The sequence below is a fragment of the Clarias gariepinus genome, chromosome 12, assembly GCF_024256425.1.
Source record: "Clarias gariepinus isolate MV-2021 ecotype Netherlands chromosome 12, CGAR_prim_01v2, whole genome shotgun sequence".
Lineage (NCBI taxonomy): Eukaryota > Metazoa > Chordata > Actinopteri > Siluriformes > Clariidae > Clarias > Clarias gariepinus.
Window position 1 is genome coordinate 15203830 of NC_071111.1, and position 20480 is coordinate 15224309.

Consider the following 20480-nt stretch of genomic DNA (forward strand, 5'->3'; position numbering starts at 1 on the left):
TAGAATTTCCTGAAGGGTTTCCTCATGTAGTTCCCAGTAGGTGTGCAAACCTGATCTGTAGACGATCTTTAAAACTCAAGACACCCTGCATCTGTAAGTCAGCTTTTAGTATGAGGATTTAAAAACGAAATTGTCCCACAGACATGTCTGTATTACTATTTTTTTAGGGCCGTAAATAATTTCTGGCATCCCCAGGACTTTCTAGTTCTGCAGATGTCCTGCAGTCCTACTGTACATGCACCTCTTGGGGGGTGTCATAGCAAGGGCTCTCTTCTTCTTCTCCTCCTCCTCGTCCAGTATGTTAAAGATAATGCTTCATTCCCCATTCATCTTCAGTATCCTAGTCAGGATTGCAGCAAATCTGAAATCTGTCCCAGGAACACTGGGTGTAAGGTGGGAATACACCTTGGATGGTTCGCCAATCCATTTCCGGGCATGTTTTGTTGGATGCAGGATGTAACTGAAAAATCCAGAGGAAACCCAGGTGCACAAGAGGAGAATGTGTGAAACTTATACAGTAACCTGAGCTTGGGATTGCACCAGGGACCCTGGAGCAGTGAGGAGGCAATGATACCTGCTGTGCCACCATGCATTCTTCATAATTTATTTTATATACTTACCAAATAATGCAACTAATATACATTTTAAATCATGTCTGAATTTTGTTGTCTATTAGGCATGTACCTGAAATGTCTAATTAGGGAAAAGAATCATAATAATAGGTGGCACAGTGGCTTAGTGCTTAGCAATTTCCCCTTTAACCTCCAGGTTCTGGGTTCGATTTCCATCTCAGGTTGTGTACATAGAGTTTCCCCCCCAACGTGCTTTGTGGGTTTCCTCTGAGTACTCTGGTTTTCTCCCACACTCCAAAGACATGCAGGTTAGGGTAATTTGTGTTCCCAAATTGCCTCTAGTGTGTAAACAAATGTATGGTGTGTTCAGTAGATGGATTGGCACTATCCAGAGTGCACCTCGCTCCGTAAATGAATGAATCATTATAATAACCCCGAATCCTGTGCTTTCGTTACCGTCTCTGAGAAGAATACTGCTTTCTATGCCTGTTTTAGCTTTTTGGTTCTCTGTCTTTCTTTCACCTTCCAAAAACATGCCAGTATTTCGAAAGGCGTCTTGGAATTGCCCCTAGATGTGTGCATGGTGTACTCTTGCCTCACATGCAGTATTTCTGAGATCCGTCATAATGCTGCCCAGGATAAAGTGGAAGCCGTTATCCCTCCACCATGCATGATGATGAGACTGAATGAGTGCTGTGTTACGGTGTTGGAGAGACTAAAGGTGTTAAGGAGACTTGTTGACCCTTTAGACTTAACTTTCTAATACAGTGCAGAGGAAATGTGGATGTAAACATACAACGCATGCAGGATCTCTCTCCCCCGACCCCACGTCTAAATTATACTTGCTGCTGAAGGATACACCATGCTCCATGCTTCTATAAATAGGACTGATTGCATCTCATTCAGAGGTCAAATAAGATGGAATATGACAGATGGAATAGGATCTGTGAGCCCTTGGATTGAAGCCAGTGCGGTTTTGGATGTGTATATTTGTGCTGTTGATGTTTGGTATTTAAGGAAAATGCAGCAGGGGGTTGGTAGAGCTGTTCTTAATGTAGACCCTGAAGCGTCTCTTCTGGCATTGCTCTCAGCTGCTGTTTTGAGATATGATTGTGTCCTGTGAATTTCGGATTACACTCCGCTACTGACAGATGAAGTTCACTGTGTGTGCATTTAATTGGTACCACAGTGTAAAGCATTTTTATTTCTCTGTCATTGCTGTTGTTTGATGCGCTAATAATATTTCTCCGATGTCTCTTTGTGCTATTGATCTGTATGTAGCCCCTCAGATTAGGTGTGTTGATTGGACACTCTTGCAGAGAGAGTGGTTGGAGGTGCCACACAGGGAGCATCCTTCTGGAAACGTGTCTGTGAGAGGAAAACCGTGCTCTCCCTCGTGCCTCTCAGCCTTGCCACTTGTCTCTGGCTCTCAGTACCATCTGCTCCTCAAGACCAAAATAAGCACCACTCACTATAAAAGTGTGTGCATTTGTGTGAATGTGTGTATTTATTAGATCTGTAATACATCTGAGTGCCTATTTGCTTAGTCACTTTATAGCTTGGCAAATATACAGATATTTTCTCACTAATTGGGACCCACCTCTTCTCTGGAATAAGTCGTGGGTGGTTGAGTGTACAACACAGCATGCTCGGAACAGTGTGGATGAAAGAGATGTCTTCCTCAAACTGCTTATATTGTCCAGCTCCCTGGTAAAACATGTTCTTCAGGTGTTTATAATAATAATGCCACAAAATTAGTTCTTGCACATATTTTTTTCATTTCAAGCACCCAACCACATTTGTGTAGGAGAAGGCATTGCATAATTAAGCATGCTTAAAATATAAAATATAAGGATTTTCCTGTAGTGTGCAAAGATACTCTATATGGCCAAACATATGTGGACACCCAAGGATCTCAAGCAAGTCTTACTCCCCTTTTTGCTGTAATTCAACCTATCCATTAGATTGTGGAGCGTGGCTCTGGGGATTTGTTCTTATTTATCTACAAATGCATGAACAATCTAAAAAATCCAGGCAAGAAGGGGCAGAGGAAGCTCAGTGGATAAGATAATGGAGTACTGATTAGAAGGTCACAGTTTTAAACCCCAGCACCACCAAGCTGCCACTGTGCCCTTGAGCCAGGATCTTAGTCCCCAACTGCTTGGACGTATAATGAATAAGTTTAAAGGCGTCTGCCTAACGCCGTAAATGAAAATGAAAAGCCTAAAGAAATACAAATCATAAGGATGCCTGTGGATTTTGTTTTTCTTTGTTCATCTAAAATAGTTTGCAATACATTCCCTATCATTAAACAGGTAATAACATCAATAAATTAAAGCTATAAATAGTTATCTATATAAATAAGAGAGATTTTAGAGAAGTAAAAAATGTGTAGTAGAATTTTTTGTAAGTCGCTCTGGATAGGAGCGTCTGCCAAATGCCTAAATGTAAATGTAGAAGTTATGAGCAGTTATGTGCTGGATTTAATAATCTAATTAAAATAAGCTTCTAATAAGCTGCTTGCTTAGTATAAACAAACACCTGCACCAAAAGATGTTAATTAGAAATCTAAACTGAATAATTTTACTGGGATTAGTTAATAATTAAATGCTGAAATAACAGTGCTGAAGAGGTATAAGTGAATTTAAGTTATAATAAGTTAGACAGAGAGTTCTTCCATACAGAAAGACAGGCAGTCATGTATGTGGGCTTTAACCTGAAATAATAATATCACTGATTACTTACGCTAGTAAGTTATAAAGTCTTAGTGCTCTATTTTGGCTTCTTTGGTCTGCATCTGCATTTGACTTGCATTGTCAGCTTTTTTCAGTAAAGGGAAATTATAATTCTACAGCATACAGTCGTGGCCAAAAGTTTTAAGAATTACATAAATATTGGAAATCGGAAAAGTTGCTGCTTAAGTTTTTATAATAGCAATTTGCATATACTCCAGAATGTTATGAAAAGTGATCAGATGAATTGCATAGTCCTTCTTTGCCATGAAAATGAACTTGAACCCAAAAATGAACCCAAAAAAACCTTTCCACTGCATTTCATTGCTGTCATTAAAGGACCTGCTGAGATCATTTCAGTAATCGTCTTGTGAATGTTGACGAGCACAAGGATGGAAATCATTATGTCAGGCTGATTGGGTTAGAATGGTAGACTTGACATGTTAAAAGGAGGGTGATGCTTGAAATCATTGTCCTTCCATTGTTAACCATGGTGACCTGCAAAGAAACGCATGCAGCCATCATTGCGTTGCATAAAAATGGCTTCACAGGCAAGGATATTGAGGCTACTAAAATTGCACCTAAATCAACAATTTATAGGATCATCAAGAACTTTAAGGTTCAATTCTTGTTAAGAAGGCTTCAGGGCATCCAGCAAGCGCCAGGATCGTCTCCTAAAGAGAACTCCTTTAGTTCGGGATCGGAGTGCCACCAGTGCAGAACTTGCTCAGGAATGGCAGCAGGCAGGTGTGAGCGCATCTGCACGCACAGTGAGGCAAAGACATTTGGAAAATGGCCTGTTATCAAGAAGGGCAGCAAAGAAGCCACTTCTCTCCAAAAAAAAAAAAAATCAGGGACAGATTGATCTTCTGCAGAAAGTATGGCGAATGGACTGCTGAGGACTGGGGCAAAGTCATATTCTCCGATGAAGCCTCTTTCCGATTGTTTGGGGCATCTGGAAAAAGGCTTGTCCGGAGAAGAAAAGGTGAGCGCTACCATCAGTCCTGTGTCAGGCCATCAGTAAAGCATCCTGAGACCATTCTCAGGATTGCTTTTCATCCAAGGGAGTGGGCTCACTCACAATTTTGCCCAAAAACACAGCCATGAATAAAGAATGGTACCAAAACACCCTCCAACAGCAACTCCTTCCAACAATCCAACAACAGTTTGGTGAAGAACAATGCATTTTCCAGAACGATGGAGCACCGTGCCATAAGGCAAAAGGGATAACTAAGTGGCTCGGGGACCAAAATGTTGAAATTTTGGGTCCATGGCCTGGAAACTCCCCAGATCTTAATCCCATTGAGAACCTGTGGTCAATCCTCAAGAGGTGGGTGGACAAACAAAAACCCACTAATTCTGACAAACTCCAAGAAGTGATTATGAACGAATGGGTTGCTATCAGTCAGGATTTGGCCCAAAAGTTGATTGAGAGCATGCCCAGTCGAATTGCAGACACTGCAAATACTGACTCTTTGCATAAATGTCATGTAATTGTCAATCAAAGCCTGTAAAACCTATGAAGTGCTTCTAATTATATTTCAGTACATCACAGAAACAACTGAAACAAAGATCTAAAAGCAATTTAGCTTTTAGCTTTTAAACTTTGTAAAAATAAAAAAATATATATTTGTGTCATTCTCAAAACTTTTGGCCATGACTGTACAAAGACATTCATGTGCTTCCAAGCTTATGGGAACAGTTTGGGGAAGAACCACATATGGGTGTGACTGTTCACAAATAAGGCAACTTGTACATTGCAGTTCAGACTCCCAGTCTTAATTATATACTGTAATTGTAAGACAAAAAAATATATTTCACGTTTTACACGTGTTGATATGCATGCATGCTGATTTCTTGAATCTGCCTGGTAAGTATGTGCTGGTTCATTGTCTATAACAGCAGTTTTATAATACGTCTGCTGCAAAGCAAACTATGGGTTATGTCCTTATTTTTAGTACATAATCATTTGTGTTAAAAAAAAAACAACAACTTGAAACCAATGTAAAAGATCTTCCAGTTAAATATTTCAGCTTTCAGCAATCTGTTTGTGTGAGAGAGTGGATGTGTGTGTTTGCTATTGAGCAGATGAATCAGAAGCGAGTGGATACATGTTGAAATTTTACTGGAGTTAAGGTTTTCATGAAGCATGTGGTGGATTTGTGGTTACCCCTCTGGTAATGATATGTTCATTCAGGCAAGATCTGTGTGTGTGTGTGTGTGTGTGTGTGTGTGTGTGTTGACATACTGTCACTATTCCAAAATCTAATCCCTAAATGAGTTCTTTGACAGTATGTAATCCACGCCCAGAAATTTAGACTGTTTTCTGTTTATGCCATCCATTTTGCGTAGAAATGCCTCCTGCAACTTCCTCTACACACAGATCCTTCCATTTGCATAATCACACAGAACACAGTGCTGGGGAAAAGCCTTTGCAGACTAAGGGGAAATAGTGGCAGAACCTGAAGAGTGTGTTTCAGTGTAAGCTATCTAAGATGTGTTTCCTTTTCAGCGTCATTAAGTGTGTGCTTTTGTTACTGTCTTCAGGGTTCCATGGAATCCCCCAACCTGGAGTTTGAGTATGGGGACACAGACATTCTGACTGCAGAACTCTCAGGTGACACACACATACATGGACTTAACACATACCAAATACCATATAGCAATTAACGGCTTATAATATTTGGCAAAGTCAGTTTGTTTGTTGTCTTTTAAGCGTGTCATAGAAACATTTAACCAACTTGTGCCTACTGTGACAGCAAAGACTTCACCTTAGATGAACTTCTTACATATTGTTTACTCATTATTAAAATATAATATATAAAACATTAAGCCTATTTCACACCATGCACGTTCCACCTAGTCTTTGTCTTTGAGTAAGATTTTGTTTACATTTATTTTTCCCATGTCAGAAGTTTACTTGAACTCATTGTGTATGTAATGTAAATGTCATGGCATTATTGGGCTTGCAGTGATTTCTTTAAAGCTGTTTTCATGAGCTTTATCCTATTAAATTTGTTCTGAACTGTGCTTAAAAGTTGCCAGTTCTCCTAGAAAGAGTGTACAAATATCCAACCAGAATTCTGCCAAAAGGTGCTTGATTAAAAAAAAAAAATAATAATATTTAAGACAGCTGCAAGGATCTCCTTTTTTCTAGGATTGACATCTAAATGGTGTTATTTTACACACCTCTTTATCTGTGTCAAAATTTACCTTTATTTCTTACATTTGCATTAGAAAAAAATTATGAACTTAATGATTCTTTTTTTACATTCTGAGTTACAAAACCATCAGGATCTTAAAGTTTCTTTGCAAAAGCGAAAAAAACTAAGGGTGGGCTTAGTCTCCCAGTGTTTAGTCAGTACTTCTGGGCTGCTGTTGCAAGAGCTGAGGCTGACTCGGCTGGCAGATCCTCCTCAGGCCTCGCTGTTCTTGAGACTGAATAAACCCGGTTAATCTAAGCTTTACAAGAAACTTTGCCAAGGTTCAGGACCAGATTAGGAAATGCTCAGTATACTCCAGACCTCTGTAAGAACTCCTGTTTGGTTCACTCTTTCTTGCTGCTACGGTCAGATAAATGCCATCATACCTGCAGCGGGGGTGAGGTATTAAGTACCATTCAAAATGTATACACAAATGGTGCATTTGTTTCCTTTGATCAAATTAGGAATACATTTTCAGGTTTCTTATTAAAAATAAGCTTGGAGTAGTGAGTTGGGCACTGACTTGTCTGAACTTGTATAGAGTGAAAGTACAGCCAGGTTGCACTGTTGTTCCATCAAAACTAGACACCAGGTGATTCAGTTCAATGTACTGTACATTGTCGTCATAACTCCAAATTCAAATTTCACAAGGTAACTTATCACATATGTTTTGGCATTGGCAAACAATATCTGGCCAAAAATATTTTCTTGGTTTTTCTTTTTTTAATATTTTTTTTTTTCCAATTTTCTCCCTAATTTAGTCAAGGTCAATTCCTCCCCGTCACTAGGGGGCTCCCACATTAAGGCTACTACTACCACTCAGTCGGGAGGGTGAAGACTATCACATGCTTCCTCTTAACCGCGTGACGTCAGCCGACTGCATCTTTTCGAACTGCTTGCTCACGGACCGTTAGGGGCGGAGTAACACACTCGGAGGAATGCGCTAGCCGCTCCTTCCGCGTGCGCGAGCTCACAGACGCCCCTGATTGGCTGTAGAGCCGTGATTAATGTGGGAGCGCAAGTACCCCTCATCCCTCCCCTCTGAGAGAGCTCGGCCAATCAGCTCTCTCTAGACCTCCGGCTGTGAGAGGAAAACACTTGGTTTTTCTAAAGTACATGCAAAGATATTAATCCATAAGCCGAAAAAGCAGTTTTAGCTGTTCAAAATCTACACTGCATTTACCTAAAGACTAACAACAATCTTAGACGATCAGAATAACCACAGCTAAGAGATTCATTGTAACAGGCTAGAGATCTCACGCTCCTCCTTCATTTTAAGCATGACTGTCACAAATGGTGTCAATTATCCAGATGGAAAAAAAGTGCTTACGTACGTAAGGTTCTTACGTATTCGGGGTCCATCCCTCGCCTATTAGGATAGCCTCAATAACGACACTAATGTTTTTCCTTAACTGATCTTGTATAAATGTTCAAGAATGACATTTTCTGTTTAATTATTCCCGGTTGGATATTGTATAGATTGTAAATTGTAGATTGTAAAATGAATTTTAGATTGTAAAATAAATAATAATACTAATACTTGTAATAATACTACTACTAATAATAATAGTAATAATCTGCCAAGAGCTTGTTGATGTTTTCCAAAGGTATCCTCTAAAGGTAAAACGTAATAAATGAGATTTAACCAAATATTAGATTTAGTTATTGTATAATTTAAAACACAAAATTAATTGAACCGTGTACTCCAAATTTGAGGTTTTCTTCAATAAAATATTCATGCTGTACAATCATTCTGCCCCAGAAATTATTCTATCAGTTCAGAGAAATAATTGTAAGCCCGATATTGCCATGACATTTATGTTCATGATGAGTGAACTTTTGATTGCAACTGCATATTATATTAGCTGTGGAGAACATCCATACAGGCGCCACATTGACTTAATGGTTAGCATTGTCGCCTTGCACCTCTATGGTCAGAGTTCGATTCCCGCCTCGGATCTATGTGCATGGAGCTTGGATGTTTCCTCGTGCTTGGTGGGTTTCCTCCGGGTACTCTGGTTTTCTCCCACAATTCAAGGACATGCAGGTTAGGCTTAGTGACATTTCCAAATTGCCCATAGAGTGTGAATGAGCAATTGGGTGTGCCCTGCGTAGGACTGTCACCCCATCCAGGCTGTACCTTGCTTTGTGCCCTAAGTCTCCTGAGATAGGTTCCAGGACCCCAGTGACCCTGTATACAGGATAAAGCAGTATAGACGATGAGAGAGTGAGTGTACATCCAAACATCTTCTTAGAGTTTCAGTAGACACTTGGCACACTGAATGCATCTACTGTACACATTTTCACGTGAGTTCAAACCTTTAGCAATTTACTGCAGCCAGAGCATCAACTGGCACATTTTTAGGAGGAAACCAGACAACCCAGAGGAAACGCAGACACAGACATTACCACCAGCTCTGGATAGGTTAGAAATCCTGGAATATAACACAGCAACATTACCCCTCGTGCCACTATGACTTGCAATACTACAACATGGTCGTATGAAACACAAAGTTATGCAAATGAAGTAGAGCTGAAAGGGTAAACGACCATGCCATGCACTGGTCCATAAAAATGCTGTTTAACATTCAGGACATTTTTGTGTAGAACATGTTGGACTTGCTGTACTACTTTTCTTATTTTTCTTCTCTTTCAGAGCTGTACAGTTACACGGAGGAGCCTGAATTCAGTCTGAACAGGGATTGCTTTGAGGAGGATTTTAGGAGTCACGGTATTTTCAGGACTATTGTGTCTATTCCGCTTGCAGTACGATGTGAATGTTAGACATTTCCTGTTATGGCCACCATAACTGTTGTGTCTTTATGTTGGTGTATGTTATTTTCTGCATGTGTCATCACTGCTGCTGATTTTTGTGGTGGAATTCTAGCTTTTTACAGAGAGCTAGTGCTGAGAGAAGGTTATTCACACATGTAAACTGTGCGTGCCAAGAGGGAGATGGAAAGAACTGATTAATTGAAAAGCTCCCAAGTGGTCCGGAAATGGAGAGAATTGAACTGTCAGCATACAGTAATTCCTTCAGTTCCTTGGTGTGTGTGTGAGTGTGAGGAAGGTACTGTACATGCTGTAGAGAAGTACAATGAGCACATTGTCTTGCTATATGTAGTCGACAAGTTTGAGCCACTTCACCAGTCCAGTTAGAAAGTCTCTTTCCTTGTACACATATTTTTATATACACAGGCTAGAATGCCCTGTAGTCCACTGACTGATGAATACTACTCCTCTGAGAAGTAATAGCGGTTAGTTTTTAATTAGGCATGACTGTGCACTAATATTTTGAGGCCACAACGTGTCTAACAGGCACAAATTCTTATAAAATTACAATTATAATTCTGTGCATGCAGGAGCAATGTTGTAGCCACAAATAGTGTAGGGTGAGCCTATAATTGTTATGTTTTGGGAGCATCATACTTAATACATAACCTCCATTTAATTATGCCATTTAAACAAGTGGAAAAAGCCTATTCAGTTTACTTCAATTAAAGTGCTTATGGTTAATGTATACATGTTGCAACACCAGTAACTCTAGTATGTCTTTGATATTATCAAATTATTTTCATGCTTCTATTTCTGTGTGCACTGCGGTCTAAATCAATCAAGTTCTTTGTTTTGCTTACTTTAGGTTGTTGTAGTCAATTATGTCATGGATGCAGAACAAATTTCAAGTTTAACTCATTGCTGCACAGGGCTGTAGTCGGGGCTTAATGCAAATAAACAGTGTTTACGCACCTCCTAAATTTCTAAAACCTCTGTGTCTGACTAGTGCATACTCAACTTCGACTAGCGTTTACCCTCCCCTGACTAGCGTTTACCCTCCCCTGACTAGCGTTTACTCTCCCCTGACTAGCGTTCACCCTCCCCTGACTAGCGTTCACCCTCCCCTGACTAGCGTTCACCCTCCCCTGACTAGCGTTCACCCACCCCTGACTAGCGTTCACCCACCCCTGACTAGCGTTCACCCTCCCCTGACTAGCGTTCACCCACCCCTGACTAGCGTTTACCCTCCCCTGACTAGCGTTTACCCTCCCCTGACTAGCGTTTACTCTCCCCTGACTAGCGTTCACCCTCCCCTGACTAGCGTTCACCCACCCCAGACTAGCGTTCACCCACCCCTGACTAGCGTTCACCCTCCCCTGACTAGCGTTCACCCTCCCCTGACTAGCGTTGACCCTCCCCTGACTAGCGTTCACCCTCCCCTGACTAGCGTTTACCCTCCCCTGACTAGCGTTTACTCTCCCCTGACTAGCGTTCACCCTCCCCTGACTAGCGTTCACCCTCCCCTGACTAGCGTTCACCCACCCCTGACTAGCGTTCACCCTCCCCTGACTAGCGTTCACCCTCCCCTGACTAGCGTTCACCCTCCCCTGACTAGCGTTCACCCACCCCTGACTAGCGTTCACCCTCCCCTGACTAGCGTTCACCCTCCCCTGACTAGCGTTCACCCTCCCCTGACTAGCGTTCACCCTCCCCTGACTAGCGTTCACCCTCCCCTGACTAGCGTTGTCACTTGTGTCAGCCAATTGATCAGTTAAAGTTTGTCAACATGGATGTACTCAAACACAAATAGTTGTGAATATCTTTTTATATAATTACAGGGCTATCCAGATAAGTATTTGATTTATATATTTTTTTAATACTTAACTACTTTTTCTTACTGAAATGCCTAATGGATTGTTCAGTTCTTTGACCAGTGGCTGATGAGAGATTTAAAAAATCTTCCATACTGACTTTCAGTGTTTTATTCTCTTAACTGGTTGGTTAGCTGGTTGATAAATGGACTTCAGCTATGGTGATTCCCTTCATGCTGCTGTTTTTAGCATTAATAAAGATGTCATGAATTATGACCCTGTTGCTAAAATATATTAATTCATGGTCAAACCTTTTAATAAAAACAACAAAAAAAAAAAAAAAAACATTCATATCAGCAAGAGTCTATAATAACTAACCTATTATTCTTTTGGAGAAGACTGTTAAAAAACTTGATTGTCAATTTCTCTGTGCTTAAAAAGTACCAGAAAATCTTTCTTATTAATCTTTACTGTTTAAGCCCAAAGGGAAGTAGAGTCAGTAGAGTCTCACTAAAGCATTAGTTGCATATTTTTTTTCAGCAGAAAATACAGATCCAGATAAAACATGTGTCAATAGTTTGTGTTCAAACTTACCATCTCAACACTGTTCCATGCACCCTGTTTGCTAATAGGGAAGGGTTTTGAGCATTTTTGGAGTATTAATATAAAGTGTGATTTAACCCTGTAAGTCCTTTAAGACAAACATGAATCCAGGGCTAATATTCCCACATGTCTAGAAATATAAAATATTCATTCATATTAGTCACAAGCTTTAAAGGTGATCAAACGGCACTTCCCTGGTGTCTTCACAGTTACTTTACAATTACAGTTTTTCCAGGGTTTTTTTTTCTGCAGACCCACAAATACACAAGTTACAAATTAGATTAAAAATGAACTGGAGTATTAGTAAGAGAAGTGAAAACGTAATATATGTGTCTGCAGTGGTGACTAAGTTTAAACTGATTTCAGCACGAGTGCACAGTGTTGTTGTGTGTGGATGTTTGCCCATGGGCTTATCTCTTCACTGTGTTTACAAGCTCAGATCACCTTGCTAGACCTTGCAGCTCGCTCTCTCCCTCTCTCTCTCTCTCTCTCTCTGTGTGTGTTGCCTAACACTATAAATGCAATGCACTCTATCTTGAACTGCTATCAAACGCTACTCTTCTGTCATGCCTCTCTTTTCAAGTTGTTTGTCTCTCTGCTAATTAATTCCTATCCAGTCACTTGAGAACTGCCTTTTTGAGATCCAAAATTCCCATTTTAAACACGTAAAGCTGCCGTTTGAGATTTGTGAATAACTTTGTGGTTCAATCAAAGACGAATGCTAATCCTCGCTAATCTTTCTCATTTGTGAAGGAAAGAGACATAGAGAGTGAGAGAGTCATTGAGAGAAGGATGGCAGAGGTGACAGTGGAGGCTGTTGGAATATGTGTATTTACCTGAAAATGTTTTTTTTTTTCTCCATGTGTGTGTCAGTGAAGGGCAGGAGATGGGTGGAGCTAAGTGTGGATGAACAGAGAGCATATATCATGCGACTGCTGGACGCTTTGGAGGTCACGGACAGAGACAAGAGACTCAAAGTTGCTCGGTCAATACTCTACCTGGCTCAGGGTACTTCAGACACACACACACACACACACACACATGCTGAAACCGAACTTTCACATGGCATTCTGTGTTTTTAGGTTAGAGATTGTATAGACTTATATGTGTGCATATGCAATGTTTCTAAATACACATACTGTGTGTATGTGTGTGTATACATAAAGGGGTGTTTGATGAGTGTACCACCGAAGCAGATGTTCTCCACTGGTCACGACACAATGTCTTTCTGCTCTATGAGATGGGCATCTTCACTGCACTGCTGGAGCTCCTCAGCATGGAGATTGAGTGAGTGTGGTCTTCACATATTTTGTTTGTGTGTATGTATGTGTGTGTGTGAGAGAGAGAGAGAGAGAGAGAGAGAGAGAGAGAGAAATACAGTACTGTATGCATAGATGTTGAAGATGAACTTATAAACAGTTTATTCTGACCGACTGTTCTTTGCACCATGCGGTGGATCTGTTTGTTTCTTCACCTGAAGCGTCTCTTTACATTTGTTCCTGAAACACAATTCAGCTCTAAGTTAATTTCTGTCTCACTCTTTTCAACACATTATAGTTTTAATATGGTTGCGACTATTTTCGGAAAATGTATTGACTCCAATTTTAGTCTGGCTCTAAAACCCATGCTTCTTTAAAGCTGTTTCTTCTGATCCTTATTGCTTCTTCATTCTCATTCTGCATCCTGTTAGTCACAGAGATCAGAACCTTGGGACATTTCCACATAAGGCCCTGCGATCATTTATGAGAACACTTGACCCCAAAGTCTGATTCATTTTGATCAGTAAGAACACAATTGTTCCGTGCTCAGGAACTGTGTCGGAACAGAATCGGCTGGGAAACTGTGGAAATGATACCGCATCCTCTGAGACGGCTCAAATCAGATATGGAAATAATTCTACCTGAGCATGGACGTAGATCGCTGCGTAGATGCAATGTCATCAGTGCCACCTGTCTCCTTAGAAATCTCTGCGTACACATACTGTAGCACTCGCCAATCTCATCCTCTGATCTACACATCCGTAGCTAAGGGGTAGGGTTCTTGCCTGACAGAAGGCCTGGGTTAGTTCCCACCCAATGCTCAAACCCCAGCCACTGGACGCAGTGCCGGTCTCTAGCTCAGATAAAAAGGGAGGATTGCATCAGGAAGGGCATCCGGCATGATCGGATCCTCTGTGGCGACCCCTTGACGGGAGCAGCCAAAAGTCCATCAGGAACATTAGGCATAGCACGAAAGTTAACTACCTTGTTCTCTTCTCTTGTGGTTAGTGGCGGCTCACCAGCCAAGTAGGTGCATAGTGCTACCTGCTGTATGGGGGAGTGAAAATTCCCAAGCGTGCTCGGGAACTGAGACCGAAAAAATGTGAACGCTAGACAGTGGGAAAGTAGGAAGGGGAGAGCAGTTGTTCCTTGCCACAGTATAAATCAATCAGTGCCTAATGAGAAAATCTCAGGTAATCTTAAAGTGATTGTCTGTCTAATCCTCAGATGAGGCTAGTAAAGCACTCCATTTACTTACGTAAGTGATTGACTTCAATCTCTCAAGTAAGTCTTTGAATAAATTGTACTTAAAGCAGTTTTAATGCCGGTTATGTTTTACTTTTACCCAGGTAAATGTGTAAGTACAATAATATAATTTTAGCTTGTTACTTCAAACTACGTTCTATTAATGATTTTATTTCTAATGGTTTACAATTTGCTAATTTTCTTGATTTTGTTTTTAATAGTTTGTTTAGTAAGACTTCTCTTTGCTTTTCCATTCCCTGTCACACCTTCCCTTTTTACTTTTAATGAGGTCACAGTCTACATTACTACCAATCAAACATAAGCATATTAATTCATATTAAGTTTTCCAAGGATAGATCTGTGCAACTGCGTCCTTACTGCATATAAGATCACAGAACTTGAGAAAGTGAAGCTTTTGTGTTTGTGCCTCTGATGATGCTGATTCCTGAAATTAGACACAGCCATAATCCATTTCTGATCTCGTGAGTGTACACTTACTGACTCACTTATCATCTATACCACTTTAATCTGTGTAGAGGGTTGTGGGGGACTATCCTAGGAGTCTTGGGTCACGAGACTTAGGGCGCTTAGGACCCTGGACACGGTTCCAATACATCGCAGAGCACACACATACACACACTCTCACATGCTTATTTACAGACTATGGGCAATTTGGTTTAGCCAGTTAGCCAAATCTGCTTGTCTTTGGACTATGGGAGAAAACCTGAGCACCTGGAGGAAACCCACCAAACACCGGGAGAACATGCAAACTCCACGAACACAGACCCGAGGCAGGAATCAAAGCTGGACCCTGGAGGTACAATGCAACAATGCGAATAACTATGGCACCATGCCTCCTTGAGAAAATAGTGTGAATTTAAATTGATCCAATAAGTTCAAGCTTGTTTTTCTTCCCCCCGAGATTAGAGATGTATATTCAGCCTTAGTGATACATACATGTTAACAATAAAGCACAGCTTTGGTTACATTCACATATTTAGGATGTCACCATTGACAGCTTGGCACCAGAGCACTGGGATGAACCAAAGTGACGCGAGCTTAAAAGCTTTACTTGAGGACATAACAGAAACGCTCAGCATGTGGCCAGAGACCACGCTCTGTGGCAGAGGAGCCAATTCTATTTTTACTCCCTACGGGTCTCCTGAGAAAACAGGCTGGAAACAGCTGTCATGTCCAGGCTGCTGCTGGCGCTGTGTTTGTGCAGCTCTCCCCAGGCTTGCCCTAATGAGACAGCTCTCCTGTCCTTCCACTGTCATTCACTGTGCAGTGATTTCATCTCAGTGCTGTTCAGCATTGCTTTGAATCTGGCTTGTTACACTCTGTTATGGTGTTTCTGTAGAACTGCTATTTCTGTTCAGTCACTTCGGCATGAAAACATGTGTGGCCCTGCTGTAGTATTATAACATGGGAATAGGAAAACTATTGTACTTAGATGGATCAGTGCACAAAATATAAGAGTTACATATGTGCATGTAACATGAAATGAAGCAGGAATGATAAGTGTTATCAAAAAGTCTGAAGTCAAAATCTTGAAGTCTGTTTAGGTGAATCCAGAGTTCTCGTATAATCGCTTTCTGCCCTTCTGAATTAAGATGAATTGAATGATAAACATTTTAATACTGCATTTACAAGTCTGGCCATTTAAACCCAGAATACTCTTCAATGCATATGCAAAAACACCTCATTGCTCTCTCTCTCTCTCTCTCTCTCCACCTTACATAAGTGCCTTCGAGTGCAGTTCAAAAACAACTCGCCCTTGCATTATCACGTTCTGCATTTACGCTCTTTAGTGTTGTTTTGGCTTAGTCATCTGGTTAATTAGTGGTTGCGAATGTGAGTTAAAGATGGGGTGTGTGTGTGTATATACAGTATATACAGTACATATATATGTCTAACCATTAGGTGGCACAATAAATCAAGTTCTGTATGCTGAGTCCTTATTCTCTATATTGTTAACGCATTGTCTGGCAGGTTACATTTTAAAAGTAAAGTGTTCGAATTGTTACATTTTAAGATGAATTTAAAAAAAAAGAAGAAAAATTATTGCTTGTTGTCTTCGCTTCGATACACTTACCGGCAGATGTTCCAACAACCGGGCGAGACAGACAGACACACACATGATGTTTAAAGATCTCTAGATTTCTATTAGCAAAGAGAGCAATTTTAAGCTTTTGGCCAGGTGCCGTGTGTCATGTACATTGTGTACATCAAAAGAACAGTTAATAACATGTAAGTCAGAGCGACCCAGGGACAGACAGATGAAAGCCAATACATTAGCATTTTCTGGTTAAAAAAACGGGTTCTAGCCAACACAAGCTTGTTTGGATATATTAGTCTGGATACAGGCTTTAGAAAGCGTTATCCGGTAAGGAGTCAAGATGTCTAATGAGTGGATTCTCATCATATTATAAAACTTTACAATTACTAACAGTAAAAAAGATAAAATGAAACTATAGACATATAAAGTAAATAAAGATAAAATATAATATTGAAATAGAGATAAAAACAAAAATATAACTATAACACAAAAGATTCTGTTTTCTGAAATATAACAATAACGAGGAGTTATGAATCCGAATCCAGAGCTTTCAGTACTCTGGTCATGTACAGTGTCTGTGTCTGTTCTCAGTGTGTAATTATACTTGAGAAGTTCTCTGCTTATGAGGTGGCGAAATTAACACAGTATTCTCACAAATTCACAACTTAATTTGTTTAGCACGTGAGAAAAAGTAAACATATAGTGTTTGTTGTGCTGTCATTTGTCATAGGACACATAGTGATTTCTTTTAGGCATGTGGAAATAGCATTAAGCAGGAAATATTATAGAATGTGTTAACTTAATCTAGACCTGACCCACTGAATCAATCCCAGATCATAACACTGCCTCCAGAGACTTGTAAAGTGGGCACTATGCATGATGGGTGGATTGTTTCATGTGTTCTTACCCTGACACGCCCATTGATCTGGAATAGCATCACTGATCACTCATCATTCACTCTTCAGAATACATTGCTTTTTTTCATTGTTTGAATGTCCTAATCTTTATGCTTTCTAGCAAATTGAAGTCTTGTTTTTTTGGTTAGTCTTATTAACAAGTGGTTTTGACAAGTTGTATGTCCAGACAACTGCTTAATCCTATTACTTTGAGTTCCTACAGCAATGTGTTTGAGAACACACTCTTACTATCACTATTAAACATAGCTGTGATTTCTGTAAAATAATGAGATTGAAAATGTCTTAAAACCAAAAGGGACTTTTGAAAAGAGAGATATTAGAAAAGAGATATTAGAAAAGAATTCCTACATGATTGTAATGCCTTGCTGTGAAAGCTGCATTTTGTCTCTCTGGTAGTGTAACTAATTCAGCATGGGTACTTAGTCACCACACAATGCAGTCAGCAATGAAACAACAATGAAATGTTGGATCATGGATTTCTTACTGCATGAATTTGTCCATGCGGTACAGGACAGTTTGTTCATTTCTGCGTGTTTCCTGGGCTGTGGTCCACTTTGACAAAAAAAAAAAAAAAAATGAAACACTGGCACTTTAAACCCAGGCATTTTCACACTGAATTTTATGAACCATGCTGCTGATTAAGGAGAAAACATTAAGTGTGAACACAGCTTCTCTCTGTGATTTGATTCTGCGAAGTGATCAGCTTTGCTCACTGAGCCGTGCCGCAGTGCCGAGTGGTCAAGTGAAATCAGCTGTACTAGAGCTGGAACTGAGAGGGATGTTATACTGCTCCTGAGAGCTTTAAACAGCACTCTGCTGCTGTCACTACTAGTTGTTATGCAGTAAACCTCATTATTCCCTGATTTCCACAATACTACTAAATTGTCATATCTTGGTCAAACGGTAAATAAATGAACTCTCACATTGACAGTAGTGCCTTCTGTAATGCAGATCACTAGTATGTATTCTAGTACAGTATATCATCATTATTATAGCATTCATTCTTTCACAGGGACTAGTTTTGAGTGTGGGGTTTGCAGCAGGCAGCTGCTCTCTCCTCAGTACTGCAGACCATACAGACTGAAGTGTAATTAATGATGGTGGTGCAGAGAGAAACATATAGATTAACATCCCAGTGCTGTTATGTTCTATATCACCACTCTAAGCAGATTACTAGGTCAGAACTAACTGTTATATAATCTATTATAAGATTACATATTCTGGGAGGAGTTTCAGGTGTCAGCATTATCATTATCATTCACAGGAAAGTCTTCAGAATAAAGGACTTTGTGCTTTCCAGTTTTCTTGGGAGTATGATAGGCTGCATGTATTTGTCTTGAATCTTGAATGCGATCCAAACAAGCTTCAGGTTAAAATAGTTTTATTATACAATAGCTTCCTTTCTCTCTCTCTCTCTCTCTCTCTCTCTCTCTCTCTATATATATATATATATATATATCTATCTATATATATATATATATATATATATATATATATATATATATATATATATATATATATATAAAGGAAGCTATTGCATGATAAAACTTTAGAATATTAGCTCGATAAATTTCCGGGTTCTACTATTTAGGGTGTACAATCACTTCTTCCACACACCAACTAGCCAACTAGTGCCCTTGCTCAGGGGTTAGAGGGGGGTTTGGGATTCAGCCTTATGTAAGAAGCTAGTCATATATAAAGTACTATATTTTTTAGTTTAGTTTTGTTTTAAGGGGGATTTGGCAGAGAAATTATTAACTAAAGGACTAGGCTTGTTGGTTGCAGCGGCATCCCTGTAGACACAATTGCCAACGAATTACATGCTTTATGTTTTTTTCTTTTTATTATTATTTTTGATTACTACAAGGGACAGATCAGAGAAAGCCAGCCTGGTAAAGAAATGACTGTTCATAGCTGTTTATTACACAAGCGATATGAAAGGTTTTTCCAAAATTGAAGGTAATTACAATCTAATAAAAAGCTTTAATAAAAAATGTAGTTAAAGGCAATTCACAGTAGTTTAAGGGAAAAATACACATTGCACTGTGCTTTATAAGAAAACTGAACACCTTAAGTGTGAAAATAATGTTCTGCATGCACCACCCCTTTTTTACTGCTTAGGGTTCATTGTCTGTACAAAAGGTATAATAAGGTATTAAGAATAATAGAGTAGAATAAGGTATTACTTTTATTTTCTTCCTTATTAAGTGTCATTGTGTGGAAGGAAGACTTATTATTAGATAATGCTGGCATTTTCTTTGACCAAGAACTTATGTAAGGTTTTTAGTGAAATGCTTAGATGCAGGTTTAATCTGTGTGTGTGTGTGTGTGTGTGTGTGTGTGTGTGTGTGTGTTTCTCTGAAACAGTAATAACCAGGCATGTAGCAGCGCTGTCAGGAAACCTGCCATATCACTGGCAGACAGCACTGAACTCAGGTGAGAAACATTCTAGAAATTTCTTCTGCAATGATTTAACCTTTCTCTCAATCATCTCCTTAAGACACGCACACATGCTTAAAAACACGTGAACACACACACACACACTCAATCACCATCTCATCCAGCCCTCAATTCTCCTCTCTCCACTCTATTAGCTCGAGCTCGGACTGCTCAGATTCTTGCTTGCTAAATCCCGCCTCACCTGTCAGTCCAGCTCTAAGTGCTGTCCCCTTCATGCACTCCTCGTTCCAATGCCGTTCCCTCTAGTTGATTACATGCCTGGTGGGAGTTCCCTCTAGGCAAAAGGGCTAGAATTAGAGACCTGATGCTTTTTGCCACATTAATTAGGCAGCTAAAGACACAGGGTGAATTCTGATGAGACATTAATAGCAATATATTTTCATACACATACACTAAGACACATCATCTCATACACACAGCTACAAAAGGCAGTAAAAATGGTGTTTTTGAGCAGGGTGCCCTTGAGCATCATGTATCTGATGGTGGAGACGATCCGTGTGGAAACAGGAGAAGACAAACCTGACTGGAGAAAGGCTCGAGAATCATTTAAAACTGAGCTGGGTAAGGGTGTGTGTGAGTGTGTGTGAGTGTGTGTGAGTGTGTGTGAGTGTGTGTGAGTGTGTGTGAGTGTGTGTGAGTGTGTGTGAGTGTGTGTGAGTGTGTGTGTAAAATCTGACCTTGTAATCTATGATTAACCTGTCTTCACTATCATAGGTTCACCGCTCTACAACGGGGAGCCTTTCGCTCTTCTTCTCTTCACCATGGTAACCAAGTTCTGCAGCATGAGCGCCCCCCACTTCCCAATGAAGAAAGTGCTGCTACTGCTTTGGAAAACTGTACTGGT

The 20480-nt window shown here is 40.0% G+C and overlaps 1 protein-coding gene across 2 annotated transcripts in view; it reads left to right on the top strand.

The window, feature by feature from the left end:
* Positions 1 to 20480, top strand: part of strip2 (striatin interacting protein 2) — a 38527-nt gene that overhangs the window by 664 nt on the left and 17383 nt on the right. For both annotated transcript variants that reach the window (XM_053508516.1, XM_053508517.1), the window contains exons 2-8: positions 5852 to 5921; positions 9164 to 9238; positions 12570 to 12704; positions 12863 to 12983; positions 19544 to 19612; positions 20091 to 20197; positions 20351 to 20478. In XM_053508516.1, coding sequence (XP_053364491.1) covers positions 5852 to 5921; positions 9164 to 9238; positions 12570 to 12704; positions 12863 to 12983; positions 19544 to 19612; positions 20091 to 20197; positions 20351 to 20478 — 705 coding nt within the window. The remainder of the gene's footprint in view (positions 1 to 5851; positions 5922 to 9163; positions 9239 to 12569; positions 12705 to 12862; positions 12984 to 19543; positions 19613 to 20090; positions 20198 to 20350; positions 20479 to 20480) is intronic.